The following is a 17,561-nucleotide window of genomic DNA, read 5'->3' as shown; positions in this document are numbered from 1 at the left end:
TCACCGGTCAGCTCTGCATTCAGAACCAGAGTTCCAAGTAGATCGGGGCCCCGGCACTCTCCTCGCATGACATTTATCTGCAAACCTGCCCTTTATTCTCCCCCAGCCTCTCTGCAGTTTTGAGCTGGATACAGACTGGCGCTGGAGCTGACATGCTTCTAACAACTCCGGGTCATTTCCAGTCCAGTGGTCCCTGAGATCAGTGGATCTCTTGTTGATGATGTTTTCAAAAGATTACAGAGACGAGAAAGCTGTGGTGTTGGTCTGGTAACGCTTTGTTGTGTCAACCGCTTGTGACTTTGCGTTAAAACACTTTTTCTTGGCAAGAGTTCAAGAGGTAGAGAACCAAGCTGCTACTCAGATGGGTGTGTTTGGCCGAGCTCTGCTGAACCCCCCAACAAGACTGAGGCCAGTGAGCCAGCTCCGCGGCTGGCTGGACTCCAGCGCAGTGTTTGGTGCTGTGGTTACCTTGTCTGTGACTCAGTTAAGTTCTGGACAAGGTGTAGAGTCGGAGAGTGGTGGCCTTTCTGTGCCAGGCTCATGACACACATCTTGCAGGACATGTGGACAGTAGAGGAGGAAAGCTGCACGGCAGACTCAGTCACACTGGTCTGGTCTTGTTGAAGTACATTTCCTATTTCAGATTGCCTCTCTGACAACCAGTTGCTTCCTGTGTAGCCCTTCTACAGTCCTCAAAGTGCCTCACGTATCGTGTCTCCTCATCACGTCTGTCTCTAGGACCATAAGGTGTCTAGCTCTTCATGTTTCTGCTGCTGAGGTTTTGAGACTGGGTCGCACCAGAGCAGGCTTTTAGCGAGGATTTTGAAACGGGGCGTCCAAAACCAATGGGTCAGTTTTGTGAACGATTGTTTAAAGTTTGGAAGTTATCTCGGGTTCCTCCTGTCATCAGTGTCAGACATCCCATGAATAGTAGCGCTTCCATGCCGCGAGTGTCATGACTTACCGCAGGATTACGACCGTAAACAAATATGGCAACCGCGATGGCCAAAATTCGGTTGCAAAAGGTTCGGGAATCTGTGAATTTGGATCATATTCAGTGAAATTACCGGACGGAAACGCAATTGAATGTAAACCAGTGAGATGACACCAGGAGTTGGCTATTGTACAGGCACAGGCACTCATGATACATTTAGGGCGTCCTGCTGAGGAAACAGGGAGTCAGGTTTTCAGTGCGGGAGGGCGTCCATTTTTGCATGTTTTGCAAGACGCCCTCTTGCTGAAAGCCTGTACCAGAGTCCCTCCACGTCTCATGCCACTTGTAGCTGAAACAATCTGTTTTTATTCCTCACAAGCAGAGGTGTGCTTCAAGTAGCTGTCGTGCTGGAGGAATGTCTGGGATGAGCCCAACACTGCACATGCCTCCGCTGAATCGAATCAGTGAGACGACTTCCACGTTCAAGAATGGTGTTGGCTCCTTGCCGGGATTTAAACTGGCGCCCCCGTAGGATCTTCTCTAGCAAGCCTTCGGTGTTGTGTGCTCCACTGTGTTACCTAGCAACCTGAACAATGGCGCACACATTTGTCACCTTAGTCTCCTGAAAGTTGTTTCATAGTCGTGATTAGATTGGTGTTTTGTGAAGTCAGGCTGTCAGGTTCGGAGCGACTTCTGAACTGGTGTGAGCAGCCATGGTCGGGAGACGTCCAAGCGTGAGGGGGCTAGGCTTGCGTCCATCAAATGACTCCTATATGCTGATTTATTTATTCTATTTAGATTCACACATGCCTGATGAATAATGTTGTTAGTCTTTTAAATGTGACGTCACACTGTGCCTGGAACAAAACACTCACAGGCAATTCAACAGAAAATCACGCTACCTGTTGTGATGCTGCAGAGGCGCCTACCTGCTGCAGCAGCAGACAGTCAGCCACGTCCTTCTCCGTCAAGGGAAGTGACAGCACAATTGCAGTTCAACGTGTGCACCAACAGAGTCAGCCCCCGCGGTAAAACAACTGTCTTTTTGCAGCAAATCACTGCACCAAATTTGAGCGCTACCAAGAGGCCATTGGAGAGAAAGCCAACTGCAGTGTACCGCTGGCGAAACCAATGCTAATGGAGTTTATTTTGGAGGAGCAGCCATGTTTTGTTGCAGAGAGCCAGAGCATTCCGCAGGTAATAGTGGACCTGGACCCCAGAAACTCATTCCCTGGACATGTAGTGGATGGAAAGAGGAGCGGTCTGCCAGGTCAGAAGGCAACATGTGATGAGTGAACTTTACATTGTGGGTTTGACCTGTTCATTGAAAAAGGGAATAAAAGTAACAGTAAGTAATATTTTATAGTAAACACCGCCTTTTGTCTTGTTTGTTTTGCATCAAAAGATGCAATGTGCTGTTGGGATGACGATCGGTGCACCCCTCAGGGAGACCTTGAGAACCTTCTGAAATCCCCCTGAAATCAAAGAAGGCCCTCGAAGTCCAATTGCTCCCAAGTTAGGCTTCTTTTCAACCAATGCTCAACAGTTCCTAAAGGTCCGGCAACATTTCCATTGACTGATTGTGTGCCTGTTGCAGGAGCTCCTCACTCGTGGTGTGAATGAAGGAAACATGGCGGACCACAGCCCACCTCTGGAGTCTGGCCAGCTGCTCAGCCCTGAACTCCCAATCCTGGCTTCGCCGCCTCCCTCGGCCATGGTCAACGGCGAGGGCTCCCAGCAGGTACTGCCTCTGGTCCATCTTCTCTCCACGCTTCACGTCTCCTGTAGCCTGAGCCACATGTTGGCCTGCACGCTTGTGTGTGTTGAGCACCTCATTTATTAAAGGCATTGATGGGTTCCCTCAAGAACGGGTAAATCCAGCAAACACTCCATGTCAGTGGCATCAGAAACAAGCACAATAGGTGCCGATGACTTCAGGTGCAGAAGAGTCGGCCCTCGGCACTGCAAAGGTGCTGCTCCTAGCAAGTCAACTGCAGCGGTTTCTCTCTGCGTGTGTAGGAGTGCTTGCGTGTTGACAGCCGGGACAACGATTTCTGGGAGGATTATTTTCCTGGGAGTGATAAAACGGATGCTCAACAGGTATGAACAGTTGCAGCACTAAATACTCATGAAAATAAAAGTCTTCGACGGATACTGCTGTGATTAACAATGGTCTTGAAATCTTTGGTTACCTCAAACTAATGCACTAAAACACAGCAACACCTATATGTTTCGGGGGAAAAAAGAAAAGTGTGCACCGTCACATTTGCTGTACGTCAGCAAGTCTTGTGTGCGTGTAGAAGCCTGCACCGCGACGCCACCAGACTCTGTCATGAGAGAGCGGTGTCCAATAGAGCAGGGCTTCGTCACCTTTTTGATCCGGGGGCCCACATTTTCCAGAAATATTACATGTAGACAAGCCAAAACCTTGTGAAATGGCATGAAACAGACATGCCAAGATATTCATGGTGGAATATTTGGTGACTATCACAGACGTGCAGCGGTCAGGTCAGTTCACTGACTCACTACTGCCACCATACGTGGCTCATGGGTTAAAGCTGAGCCTGTCACGGTCCAGAGGGGTGGAACAAGCAAACCTCCAGGGGCCCTGTAGGGGGCGCTCGCAGCCCCACCATGGGCCCCAGCTCTGTGGTTGAGAACCCCTGCAACAGATTTTGCCTTTGGTGGGCAGCAGGTGCGTGACCCACCCCAGCCTGTGTTGACCCGGCAGCTGGCGTGGACTCACTCTTGGTTGGGACCGTGGTCAGCCTGAGAGTGATTGGCCGTGACAAGGCTAGCTGATTTCCGTGTCATTGACAACCATGAGTGTGATTCGCTGGGTTTCCATGACTTCCAGCGAGAACGCACTGAGCCCTCAGTGATCTCTTTTTTCCGTCATTTCCTCCGTCTCATGCCGTTTGTGCAGATAAGGTTGCTAATATTAGCTCCAGCCCTCCTGTCACTTTCCACTGTGGAAAGGCCCTGCCTCACTGAAGGCTTCGCTCCCTCCCATCAGACTGCTGCTCATGTTCTCGTGCAAGTCACTCACTGGATCACACCTGTCCACGTCCCGCCTTGGCGTCGATGTGTTTTCTGCGTCCAGTGAAATGGCTGCTTCCTGGTTCGCCTCATTAGCTCATCCCTCAGAGCAATGTGTTGCTCTGCATGTTGACATTGGCTGAATTGGCAGAATGTGTTTTCTAGTGGGGGATGACACAGCTCGAACATCACAGAGCTGTCTGATACCAGGCAGCATGAATTGCCTGTGTTTGCTTCCAGATATGTACCAAGTGTTTCTCATGAAAACAATGCTGGGGCCGAACTGAAACGTTTCGTACTCTGTTCTGATACACAGAGCTATGTGGGGCCGTGCAAGCCCCTGTCAGCAGAGTGTTGCGCTCAGTGACGTGTAAGAATTCAGCCTTCAACCATGCATCCCCGGACAACCCTCAGTCATATTGATGCTTTGAAAGCAGCATGTACAACCTGAGCAGGAGACTGAGCGGCTCCCTCTCACTCAGCTGTGTCTGGCTAATCACGCGCAGCGTCATCGACCGGGGTCCTTGTACGAGCCCTTGCTGTACGTATGTGTATATATATATATATATATATATATACACAGCATATATTAGGGCTGGGGTTTGATTAAAAAAAAAATCTCATTCATTAGAGAATTTGTGATGAATTCATCGCAGTTTAATGGTATCAGAATATCGGTATAGAATATTTGCCTCAAGAAGCTACATTTTTTCAATTTGAATGAATCTGGTCTATGACTGAATCCAATGATGGAGCCACACATACATTTAAACAACAACACCACATTGTTCATCCTGCACCAGTTTGACAAAAAACCCACCGTGGTGGCTCTGTTCAAGTCTTTATATCACCTGAGTTCAACGAGAGCTGTCGAGATGTCTTGAGAATAATTTCAATTTTCTATTGTTTTATTTCAAGTAGACTCAGAGCAGTGGAAACCAGTGGTGAGCATGAAACAAGGTTTGTGCTTGGCTGGTGTTTGAGCTCCTCTGGAAAGTGAGCGAGGATACTGACATGGGCAAAATGATGTCGGTTATCGTGGGAAATATTGGTCAAGGTAGATGCTGGGTTTATCGGCCAGGCTTGCCTCTTTTTGCCACCACCGGTTTCTCTTGTCTGCTGTTCCCAGTGGTGAATGACGATGAGGTGGGATTTGTATTGAGCGAATGGGGTCGCTGCAATGGCGCCGTCGTCACATGGTATTTCCTGAAGGACGTCCAGATCTTTGTCAGACATCTCTCTGATCTGATGGTCACCCTCTCCACCAGGTCTTTGTTGCTAGATTTAGCTTTCCGGGGAATCTTTGAAGACGAGCTTGAACCCGTGTCTCTTTGGAGGTGTGTGAAGATCCTGACAGCCGCGGAGTGAGGGGCAGGAACTCCTGGCGGGGTCTGGCCCTGACTCAGCGCGGCAGGACTCTGGTGACGGTGAAGAGGATTAGGAGCGACGTCTGACCGACCTCTGCATCGCTGACCTTTTCTTCGAGGAGCCACATGGACGCCCCACTCTTTGTTTCTCGTTTCCTCTCTGCCTTGGTATTAACGCTCTGTTGGAGGAATTACAGTGAGTCAGAGAGGGTTGTTGCCGTGCGTCGTTACCTGAGATGATTCCTTTGCAGAGATGGCTTTGGCCGTAACATAATTCACTGTCTCCACCTGTCCTGATGGCCTCCTCATCTGCAGGTGTGCTGGCAACAGGTTGAGTTAGTGCCTGAATTATGCTGTGCTCTTAGCCTCGTCTGCCTGTCGTCATTTCCTTCATCCTAGAGAAACATTCCGAAATGGACCAGTGGAGATTAGCGTTGTGGCCAGTGCCGACCGGGCTCATATCAGGTCCGTTCTGTTCTGCTTTAATTCATTGGAGCAAGGCAAAGCTTGCAGGCAGCGTTATTTTTATCCAGCTCACTATTATCCGCTTTAACTCTGAAGCCAAAGTACTTCCAGATGTCTGCTTTGTGTTGTAGTGGCGTGATGACTTTGTCAGCCATGTTTGCCCAAATGGCCGCGTTTGCAGTGGTGACTACCTCTACTACAGGAATGGCAGTGCGCAGCAAAGTGGCAATACGGCGCCATCTACCGGAATGGCAGTGCGGAAATTGTGCAGTTCACAATGCGTCTGATCCATGTCGAATCAGCGAGTAACTCATGGAGACGAGGAGAAGTTATCCATATCAAGTGCTGATTTCGTGGTTTCCTGGAGTGTGCATGCGGCTTGGCTTGAACCATTGCAAGCTGCGGTGCTGAGCTCCGATTGGAGCGTTCCTTCTGCCTCTGAGAGACTGTTGTAGAATGAGAGTGTGGTCTGCAGATGACATGGTGCCATGTGTGGCCTGAAGCCACGAACCACACCACAGTGAGTTCTTTTTTCGAACCTCGCCACGACACACCTTGGCCATGCTTGAGATGTTGTGACAACTGGTCAGCCGGGGAATCATCTGTGGAAATGTGTGCCCACTATTTATCAACTGCTGGAAGGAGGTGGGCAGTGTTTGGCCACCGAGACAAGTCAGGCCTGTTACTGCGCTAGCAACAACAAACTTGGACAAGTGGATAAGTTCATTGTTTACTCATCAAAGCTGATTCAACGCCGTGCAGCAGAGACTATTTGGGAAGCTGAGATGTATTGGGACAGCAGTCGAAATGACTGTATAGATGTCGAACAGCTTGTGTTTCAGTGAATCTCGTCCAAGATTTGAAACTTCCTGCTGAGGGAGTTTCTGGAGTCGGGGTGCACCGATACCACTACAGACATCTGGGGTTTGGGTATCGACCGATACCAGTGTGGAAGTTTGAACCTTCGAGCCATGCGAGCAAAAGGCAAAAATGGCTTCATATAGAAACTTGGTATTTATTCAAAGAAAGTGTTGCTGTTGCAGTTGTCAGCTGCTAGCTGCTGCCATGTTATCATTCTGAGGGGCGCCACGTGTGATGTCAGTGTGAGCACTAACCACAGAGTTTAAACACCAAGATCGGCTTCCTGGATCAGTCTTTTTTCGCCGATCCCACTTACAGAGGCTGGATCGGCGTGATGTCTGATACCAGGATCGGGATCGGTGCATCAGTCGTCATGAGTTCTACTCTGGTCACGCTTGGAACTCAAAACGCAGACAGATGGACCTTCAGATGATGGGGCTGAGTAACCACAAACCAAGAACGGTGAGATCTCCAGAGTTGGCAGGTGGACCCTGAACATCGAGTGACTATGAGAGGACCATGTTCATCAGTGACGGTTCCACTTCCCAAACACAGTTTTCAACCGGCCGAAGCGTTCATATGGGAAAAGAACTGGTTTGGATCCTGAAAAGTTGGAGCCAAAAGTTAGTTCTTGACATCATTGGTGGACGTGTCAAATTCCGTTTACAAATTGAGAAGGAAGTAGACGAAGTGGCAAAAATTCATCTCAGCGTTACTTTGTTTGCTCTGGCGTGAGTCAGCCACATGAACTTGCTCACAGTCATGTCTGCAGCACGTCACCAGTACACTGCGAAATCCTTTATCTCACCATGCCATCTCTTGGTATTTCCTGAGGCATCATCAAATTGGCTCAAATTACCATTCCACACGCGAGGAGACAGTTTCTGGCTGGTTCTTCCCCAGATTGTTTTTTCCTCCGTTCAAACGTTAGCCACAGTGAGACATCATCCATGTGTGTGAATGAGAGGGAGCCAAGTGGACAGGTGAAGCTACAGGATGCAGAGATGAAGAACTGTCCAGGGCCATGGAGAGTGTGAGGAAGAGGTGAAGAAGCAGGTGCAGGCAGGATGGAATCACTGGAGAAAAGTGTCAGGTGTGATGTGGGACAAAAGGGTGAGAGGGAAAGGGTCCAAAAGGGTGGTGAGGCCAGCAGCGTTGTATGGTTTGGAAACACTGAGGAGAAGACAGGAGGCAGAGCTGGAGGGAGCAGAGATGAAGATGCTGAGCTTCTCTCTGGGAGTGAGAGCAGGATGATGAGAGGATCAGAGGGACAGCACATGTGCTCAGGTCTACAGGAGACCAAGTCAGAGAGGCTGGATGGAGATGGTTTGGACATGTACAGAGGAGAGAGAGAGAGAGAGAGCCAGCACATTGGTAGATGAAGATGTTGGGATGTTGGAACTGCCAGGCAGCAGGTGGAGAGGAAGGCCACAGAGGAGGTTGATGGAGGTGGTGAAGGAGGACATGAGGTTTGGAGGTTTGAGAGGAGAGGAAGCAGAGAACAGGGGGAGACAGAGGAAGGTGATCTGCTGTGGCCACCACTGAAGGAAGAAGCCCTCAGAGAAAGATAAAGATCTTGGTGTTCACACAGCAGCTACGTCACATTCACACACTGTAAACAATGATGAGGAACAAATAGTGAGACCTTGAACTGTGAGTCACCAATGCACGTCAGAGCGCACAGCCGTGATCGTACTCGTTCTCTGGCTCGTAAAACTCTGCGGTGGCCACCTGTGTGACAGTGTGTGCAGAGTCCAGCACGCTGTATTTGCACAGTGCCCCAGCTCAGGCATCTTTACTGCTCTGGGAACAAGCCACACTGTTGTACGGCGATGATCTGCTTGGTCATCTGCTGGCCCCTCTTCTGCTGGGGAACGAGTGCAGGTGCCTTTGCTGCATCTCAGGACTCATTCAAGTCTACACTCGCAACCACCACGATCATTCCATTTCCATCTGCCCCTTGGGCTTCATGAACATTTTGATAAAGCCAGAAGAGGTTTTAGCCTCCAAAGCAACGCGTGCTCTCGTGTGCGCCTTGTTGAGGCCCCTGCTCTGGTGACTTGACCCATTTAATGAGGCCAGTGATGCAGGTCATCCACTTTTCTTGTTTAGTCTACGTAAGAATAACATGGAGGAGTAAACTAACCCAACATTGTGTGTCTGATGACGCATCGGGTAACTTGAACTTGACTCCTCCCACACACAGTGTGGCGCGATCAAGTCCCGTCAGCATCACAGCTTGGAACGAACTGGAGCACAGGGCTTCTCCTGCAAGGCCGCGGTTCCTCTCAGTACACGCTTGCTAAAGTGGGCGCTGGGATCGTGTCAGGTGATGGAACTGGCTGGTTTGTGACGTGTTGCTTCACCGCCATTTTGGCTAAGCGTGACCATCACTTTTGAATCCAAAATGGCTCCCTCTTATGGAAGAGGACTCCGCGCTCCTGTTCCTACTCTCCGCTCTACGAGTGTCTCTCCCTCCCAGGTGGTTGTCATTGGCTGACGGCAACTTGAAAGGAGCTCTGTGGTTGGCTGCTCTTGGCTGCTCATTAAAGGGCGGGTGCTCCAGTGCTGTTCAGCTGCCTCAGCTCTATATTGCAGCACGAGCAATGTTGTTTTTGTGATGGTAGTAATGCCAGTATTTCTCACTTTTCATATGGCTATATATATATATATATATATATATATATATATAGTTCCTTTCCTACTGGAAAGTCCTAACAGAAGGCTTCTGTGTTTAAAACTGAAGCAGACACGGCAGTCGATCAGAGATCATTTCACCGAGACTGTGCACACGAGGCGTCGTCACGCTGAGATAGACGGGTCTAACTTACATCAGGAGTTGATCGCTGATGTGATCCAGTCCAAGCAATCGGTAAACAACTGACCTGCTTTGTGATTAAAACCTTGGATTACCATACCTTGGAGTACAATACTGTAGAACTGATAACTCATAAGTTGCCTGTGTAATATGTTTATAGATGGTAAAAAGACCCCTGTATGTGTCCATGATCCTCTGGGATCTCTTCCTGATGTAAGAGTGGGCTCAGGGAGCTCTTGCCCACAAACAAAAAGGTGCACGGAGAGATATTTGGTGACTTGATGTTCTTTTTATCTGCTGGACAAATCACACTCTCACCCTCTTTCATCTGGTTGTGCTTATCTCAGGAGTTTTTAAATCCCATTTCCTTTTAACTCCCTTTCCTCTTTTTCTTCTCACATTTCTGCTCTTCATTCTTTTCCTCTGCTCATCCACCTACATATCTGCAGGCTGTGGAGGTCCACTATTTTTGGTGTTTTATTCTGTTGAATAATCCTGTAGACTTACCTTGTTGTGTTCGGAGCCGCTGTGTCTCTTCAGGCTGCCGATGCCATCTTGGTTCTGATCAGTCATAGATCATGATCGGCCGATCACTACCTGTCACTGCCGATCACAACTGATCAGGTGACAGCCGGCGCTCTGATGAAGCCCCGCTGGTCGTGAGGCGTCCGCTCCTCCCTCCTGGCTGCTCACTCAGCAGCAGCACGTCTGCTGTGGAGCTTCTTTCAGTCTGTCATGTCAAGTTAGCATCCTGCAGCACATGCACAGCACATGCACAATGCTGCGCAGGGAAGCGCCTTCAAATGAAACACAGCAATTTAAAGCTCCAGCACTTGGTGGAGCACGGAGAGTTTTCTTGGCTCATGACAGTGAGAGCGCTGCTTCCTCAGCAGCTGTTAGCGCAGCTGTTAGCGCAGCTGACGCTTGGCAACACCCAGCACGACATTCGGACTGATAATAAATAGTTATTAATTTCACCGAGCTGGAAGAGCAGCCTTTCTCAGGTGTCGTTTACGTGGAGATGGCTGTTTTGGAGTCAGGTGCAACATTCGTCAGCCACCTGCGCCTGAAACCTTTGACAACGTCTGGGGTGAAAACTCTCATCGCTGCAGCGCTCTCTGTCCGGGAGTCCCGCTACAGTATGTGAATATTTCACGGACACAGCACCGCCTCTTGAGACTCGCCGAACTGCGACGTCTCACATCAAATTAAATGTTTTACAGATCTCTCCTTTTGACAGAATAGTTGCAAGGTTTTTCTATTTTTGCCACCTCGAAGAGGGACATGAAAATGTGTCTGAATTAGATGTACACAGAAGGTCTCATCATTTTGATTACAAATTCGTTGTCAGTGCGTGTGATCGGTATCGTGATCGGCAGCAATAATCCTGATTGGAGCATGCCTAGTTTTTATGGCAGTTCTTCTCTGGACACTGCAACAACTACAGCTACGCGCTTCTCCACACAACTAATCAACCTTGTTGTCCAGGCTCAGGCTCACAGTTTGCCAAAATGTTCAGAGTGATGGTGTGTCACTGTTTGGATCAAGGTGGGGCCACTTCTTGTGCCGACTGCTTGGATTGTTTTCCAGGTGTGCTGGGCTGACTGGAGCCCTAAAGGCAACAGAACGCTCCTGTTACTGGTGTCTACCAGTCTTTTTTTTCCCCCTGAGCCCTGTGTCAGACTTCCCAAGTTGGTCCGGGTCCACACTGTCAGAGGTGTGAAAGGGTCCCACACGCGTGAAAACACTCCCCCAGTGTGTTCTGATGAGGCACAGCGAGACCTGTGACGCAGCACATCTTTAAACTTGGCACACGCTCAGCGCGTAAGTCGCTCCGTCGCTCCGTCGCTTTAAGGAATGAATGAGTTCTTGAGAATGAGCGAGGACGGATGCTACTGAAGCCGCTGAGCTCCGTTGCCTCTGAACAGACTCGGATTCTGTGTCGTCTGACTGCAGCGGACAGTGCGAGGCTGCCGCTGTAGCGCGAGCTCTGCCTCTGTGCTCCCACCACCTCATGGCTTCCTCGCTTGGATGGCGTGGGGAGAGGGTGTGTGGCCTGCCGCTCTATGAATGGGAGGTGGAGGAGGCGAGTGCGAGGGGAGGGAGTGTAGTGGTACGTGTCCGCCTCTGAAGCTGTGTGGGATCGCCGCTGCTCTCACTGTGTTGTTGTTGTTGTTGTTGTTGTTGTTGTTTAAAAGGGCAGAACAAAGGACCCACCCTGCTATCGAACCTTTCCGGCTCCGCTGCGCTGTTCCGTCTCATTGGGATTTGGACAGGAAGAATATTGGGGCCGAAGCAGGTCTGACAGTCAGAACTCAAGTCATCTCACACTCATTTCCCGGATAGCGGCCATCGCTGGTCACGTTCCAGTCCCTCGTCTGGCAGGTTTGGCGCGGACATCGCCGTGGCTTATTTGTTGAGGGGGTTGCTGTGGATACTGACGTCGCTCTGGAGGCAGCAGCAGAAAGTGAAGGAGCCGGCTGCAGCAGAGAGCGCTGTTGTTTGGAGATGAAGATGAAGCAGGGCTGAGCAAAGATGAGATTTGCACCGGTCTCCCTCTGAAGGCTTCATCCAGCCAGACGAAGCCCCGCACGCCCACGCTGCGCCGCTGTTGGAGGAGAATGGTGTAGAGGGACCAGCCCCGGCAGATGTGCTTGCCCCACGGGTCATGTGATTCCTGGGGAAGGTTTTTAACGCGGCGGCGGGTCGGCTGAGCCCCCCGAGCGTCTCGTCCTTTCTCTTCCACTGAAGGAGGAACGAGCGATGCGGGCGACAGTAAGTAGTGATCTCTCATGGAGCCATTTTCTGTCTAGCTTCAAAGTCCACACTTCCATCCAGAACACCTGACTGTGAAGTGCAGAGACTGCGATTCAATTAGACCTCCCTCGCACCCACCCGCCCCTCCCCGCTATCCACTCGAGCTGACGCTGCTTGTGTGGGTGTGTAAGAGCGTGTGAGCCTCCGCGTGCGCTGGTTTCCTCTCGCTGCCCATCATTTGAGAGTGAGCGCAGTCAGAGATGGAGGTGCTCATGATTTCTCTGCTGGAAGAGAACCGTAGCCAAAGCCAGTTGCCAGGCGGGTGTCGGGTCTATGACAACGTCTTCCACAAGAGCGAGGTAACCACTGCTGTGCCATTGTTCTGCTGCTTACATTTCATGAAGTGTGTTTGGCCGTGAGCTGCTGTCGCGGGTGGAGCAAGAACTGTTGCGGGATTTCAACGGTCCGTGCTTTGATCATCGGTGGATCACCTTTCTATGTTCCTGTGTTTCACTTCTTCTTTTATTTACTGCCTGATGACGGACCACCTTCTTCCCTATTTGGTTTTCAGCAGGTGACAGTGAGTTTCAGTGCAGATGAGTGAGACTCAGAGTTGGCCCATCACTGTCCCTCTGAGCTTTTTAGAATACTCCACACCCTGCTTTGACAGCAGGCGGCGCTAACGTTGCCAAGGTGTAAACATCAAGGCACGGTGAATTGGTTTGGACACACATGAACAACAGAGCCCAAATGTCACCTGTCAGACACACTTGGTGCGGAGCCTCCACAGCAGCAGCCGCAACATGGCGAGTGGGAGGCGTACAGAGCAAATGAAAGGACGTAGTCACGCTGGAGTACTGGGGTTGCTGAAGGAAACAGATGTGACGTCTGCTGGAGTAGTTATTGCCTTTCGAAAGTGACCTCACGGAGCAGCGTCATGAGCCTTTCCTGTTTCTGTCTTCCATCTCTGATATCTCAGTGCTAACATTTGTCCAACTCCAATGGGGTCCTTGAAATGGTGGACCATGAAGTGTGGAACCCTGACACGGCCAGCAAGCTCACTTTGGTGACAGAAAGAGCTTGTGATGTTTATCTCATGGTCCAAATGTGGTCGCACCAACCACTTCCTCAGCTGATAAACAGCAGGCTTGCTCCTGTTGCAAACCTCTCTGCTGAGACTTGGCTTGCAGCATCAGGTTTTCAACACTAGGTTGCTGCACGCGTCGGGTGAAAGAAGAGTCCAACTGATGATTTAGTTGGCTGGGACGGAAGTGTGGACGCCTGTGGTCGAAGAAAGAAACAAGACTGTTGTGAGTGTCGCTAAATTGCTGCTGTTTTTCTCTTGCTTCAGGTAATCCTGGTGCAGGTAAACCCAGGCGAGGCCTTCACAATTCGACGAGACGATGGTCAGTTTCAGTGTATCACAGGTGAGGGCTTCACTCTGCATCTTTGTCTTTGTCCTTGGCGCAGGCTTCATCACGCTGTGCGCATGTTACCGCTCACGTAACCGTCAGATAATGCCTCGGCATGTTTGTGTGCCCACTAAGACTCACCGACTCTCCACCAGTGTCCTAATGCTCTCTGGCTCTGGTCGCTATGCTAACGTCTAAACGTGTCTTCAAAGTAGCATACACATACACCACAAAACTGAACATTTGCAATCACCATATGGTTCAATCACGGGGAGCCCTGAACTTGTTTCTCTGCCACCAGACGCTCCCATCTGGGAGCCACTGTATACGGCCGCCATAAATCCATATTTCAAATACGACTCCTGGTTTGGTTTGTGAAAAACTTTCAACTTCATGGAAGTCAAATGCTCTTCTGTCTCCTCACAGAGCAAAGACGCAGCTGTTTCCTACTCATTTAGCAAGCATGTGGCTTAACTTTTGGTTCTCAAGTGACCGAAGCTTAATCGAGAGTGTCAAAGGTAAAAGGTCCGTCTGCCTCAGATAGTTTTGGGGAGATGGCTGAGAATTGCTCCCGGCTTTGTGACAGCAACAATGAACTCTGACTCTGGTTACGCGCTGCTGACACTGTCAACAGCTCTGTGATGGATTGATGTCGCCCTTCATTCATTTGTTCCATTTCTCATGAGCTCGGTTCGACCACAGCTTGGGTCATCACCATCTGATGTGTGTGCAGCGACTCGGCCTGTTGCTAAACCCACTAGTCCAGACCTGGCCCACCCGCGGCTCTGTCCCAGTCTCACGCGGCTCCTCACCAAATGAGCCGCAGAACTGGCTGTGGTTTGGTCAGGTTGCTGTTGAGATGATGGTTGATACAGGAAATCAGAGGAGAAAGTCAGAGCTGTTCCGGCGAGATGTCGCATACTGCCGTGGTGTGGACTCCCTTCATGTTGTTTAAAAAAAAGGAGAATATCATATGAAAACATACAATTTCTGTTTTAAGTAAAAAAAGGAAATAAAACTATTGTATTGAGTAAAAAAACTTCCCCTTTGCACCATATAACCATGTATGCATGCGCTTACCAGTAAACGTCAGTTAAAACGTGCGCAATTTCCGGATCCAGCTCCGGAATTTCTGGCGGTCCACATCAGGCAGACGGACCAGATCAGGCCGTGACACGTTGTCTTGCATTTGATTCTGGTAACGTGAGGTTGCACAAACAACACTAAGGCTGAGTGAAGTGAACAATATTGTGGGAGGAGGACTGGTGCATGACTTTAAAGTCACGCCTCCGAATGAACACCAGTCGTGGAAGGTGTGTTTCATCTTAGCAACTCCAGGGTGGTGTCTGACTTGTCCCCTCTCTGTTTTCACGGGGTCCATGTGCACATTGTTGCTCCCAAGGTCAGGTCAGTGTCACGTGACACATGGTGCGGTCTGTCCTCAAGCGCCCGAGCAGCCACCAGTGAGGGGTGGTGCGTGTCTCACAGCTGGCGTCTTGCTTCTTTCTTGACTGAGCTGTGTGACGTGTGTGTTTGTGCGCGCGCGTGAGACAATGGCCTTAGCCTTCAGCTTCAAGACCCTGAGACTCCTGGCCCCACTTGTGTCTGACTGAGCTCCTTCACTGGTTCCCATCACTCCTGATAGGGAGTAGAGTGATCTCCATCAGAGGAGAAACAAAGACCCAAGAGGTGCCACATAGATGAGTGTGACTGCTCCTAACTGGCCTGTCACAGGGCGCACTCATCTCTGTGACGTGAATGGAGAGATGACTCACCGCTTGCGTTGCAAGGATGGAGAAAGGCTGCGTGTGCGTCTCCGCCCGCATGCATGAGTGTGTGCTCATGTTTTTGCTTTGTTTGGTTTGTTCTTCACCACTCCTGCTCTGTTGGTTTTGTTTAGAACTCAAGTGTGTCCAGAAACGCTGCGACAGTCCCGCTAGCCTGGATGATCCCCTTCACTGCGCTGTCAGCTTCTCTGTCAATTGAGTTGTGTATTTTTAGCTGCTGAGATGAGGACTTGTTCTGTAAAAGATCTGGGCTGGCGCATCTGGTGGGGGGGAACCATGGTCGCTAATTAGCCTATTTAGCGTTTTTCCTCTTCCATGACTAACTTGCTTTAGCCATGCATGGATTCCGTCGACTCGCTCCTCGCTGCAACAGGCAGGGCTGAGCTGAATAAATCTCAGTTTGGCTCACTAACGATTCCCTCAGTCTTCCTGCTCCAGTGCGCTGACGCTCCATCTGGTCCAAGAGTTGCTAAAACAGCAGCAGTGTCGGAGGTCAACCAGCAGCTCTCCACAAAACTGCCTCGTTGTCTGGACCAGGTGATGGAGAAGGTGTCAGGCGCTCATGGTGCACTCGGATGCTGAGAGAGAGGCAGTCACCAAACCCAAACAAAGCAAGAGACGACGGTAGGGAAGGGACCTTGTTGATGGTCCCTGACTGATGGCGGCTCCTAGCATTAGCGCTGCCTGTGAGAGTGTGTCCTCCATCAGTGAAGCCTCCTGGGGACGTGGAAGAGGACGCCACCGCCGCCAATATCCAAGTGTTGTCACCTTGGCAGCAGGAGAGCTGCATGTGTTGATGTGAACCAAGGCAGAGGAGCGCCTCAGAGAACCTGTGAGGACCACTCCATCTCATCAAAGAAACAGGGATCCAGAGAGTCAGAGTCCACCAGTGTCATGATCCAAGGTTCCCTGGATTCAACATCACTTTCAAACGACCACGGTGAACCACAGTCCACCACACTCTCCACAGCTGTCACACGCCGCGGAGCTGGAGAGCGCCGTCACCCTCTCCTCATGTTCACGTGTGAAGGTCCAATGCAGCCAGTGAGCCGCGGGTTTATGGAGTTTATGGTGAGATGCAGAAGTGTCATGTTTATGGTGAGATGCAGAAGTGTCATGTTTATGGTGAGATGCAGAAGTGTCGCCGTGGAGCTCGTGTTTGGCAGGATACTGGCGGTGCCTTAAGTTATCGCCCGTCCCTACGCTGAGCACAAATGAAAGGGTCAAAGACAGAGAGAGATGGAGCCTCTCTGAACCACCAGGATTAACTGGAGCGGCGTGGCCAGGCCAGTTATTAATCACAGCTAATAAATAGTCTCCCACTGCTAATAAAGATGAGCAACTGACCGAGGCTAATGAGTGCGCTAACATCACGGCTCTCACTAAACCACCCCACCTCTCTCTGGTGAACAAAGGCAGGCTCCAGCTGACAGTGGCAAGTTTCCCCACACCCATTTCTCTGCGAGGATGTGGCGCACAGTCGGACTCCGTGTTCTGGTGGACATCCCGTCCACTGTCTAAACTTAGAATCAAAACACGACGGTTTGTATCCTCCCTCCTGCGTTGTCTCAGCGCGGCCATGGGAGAATGAGTCACAAGCTCAGTCATCCTCGGAGCGTCTCGGAGTCGGAGCTGTGAATGAAAGCCGGCAGTGGACTCACGCCTCTGTGTTGGTGTCCTTGGTGTCGGCTGGGTATAAAAATAACCTGCTAATGTGTCTGACGTTTGAGGCACGGCTTCCCGATCTATATGAGATGGCTTGACAAACATGCAGCAATGTGTTTCAGGAGTTGCATCACCAGAGGTGTCTCAGTGGCCTTTTGACCGCCGTCCCACGTTGATGTCAAAGTTTTCATTGTAGGGAGAGGTGGAAAGAAAATACACTTGAAACAAAAACCAGGACTTTCTTTTCTCGATCAGGGGGAAGTGAAAGCCGCTCCGCTCCCGGCCAGTCATCTCTGAGGTTCACCGGGGTGCAGTGAAAGCCTTGGAAGATGTTTTTTGAGCTACCACAGCCTGCACCTGTGGAGCCAAACCACTGCTTGACTTGTTCACTGCTGCATGTCAAAGCAGGGGACGAGTCAGAACTAGACTTTCTGTGTCCATCAGCCCGGAACCTGG

At 50.5% G+C, this 17,561-nt stretch overlaps 1 protein-coding gene across 5 annotated transcripts in view; it reads left to right on the top strand.

Moving 5' to 3' along the window:
* Positions 1-17,561, top strand: part of fndc3a (fibronectin type III domain containing 3A) — a 42,773-nt gene that overhangs the window by 5,299 nt on the left and 19,913 nt on the right. For 2 of the 5 annotated variants that reach the window (XM_053867519.1, XM_053867545.1), the window contains 3 exons: positions 1,986-2,204; positions 2,532-2,675; positions 13,593-13,668. In XM_053867519.1, the coding sequence (XP_053723494.1) occupies positions 2,181-2,204; positions 2,532-2,675; positions 13,593-13,668 (244 nt within the window). In that variant the 5' untranslated portion in view covers positions 1,986-2,180. Of the gene's footprint in view, positions 1-1,985; positions 2,205-2,339; positions 2,450-2,531; positions 2,676-13,592; positions 13,669-17,561 lie in introns of those variants that run through there. The other 3 variants (XM_053867536.1, XM_053867553.1, XM_053867528.1) reach the window with 3 other exon arrangements.

Source organism: Synchiropus splendidus, chromosome 1 (genome assembly GCF_027744825.2).
Source record: "Synchiropus splendidus isolate RoL2022-P1 chromosome 1, RoL_Sspl_1.0, whole genome shotgun sequence".
Taxonomy (NCBI): domain Eukaryota; kingdom Metazoa; phylum Chordata; class Actinopteri; order Syngnathiformes; family Callionymidae; genus Synchiropus; species Synchiropus splendidus.
Note: the sequence above shows the minus strand (reverse complement) of the source record. Positions and strands in the feature narration are given on the sequence as shown.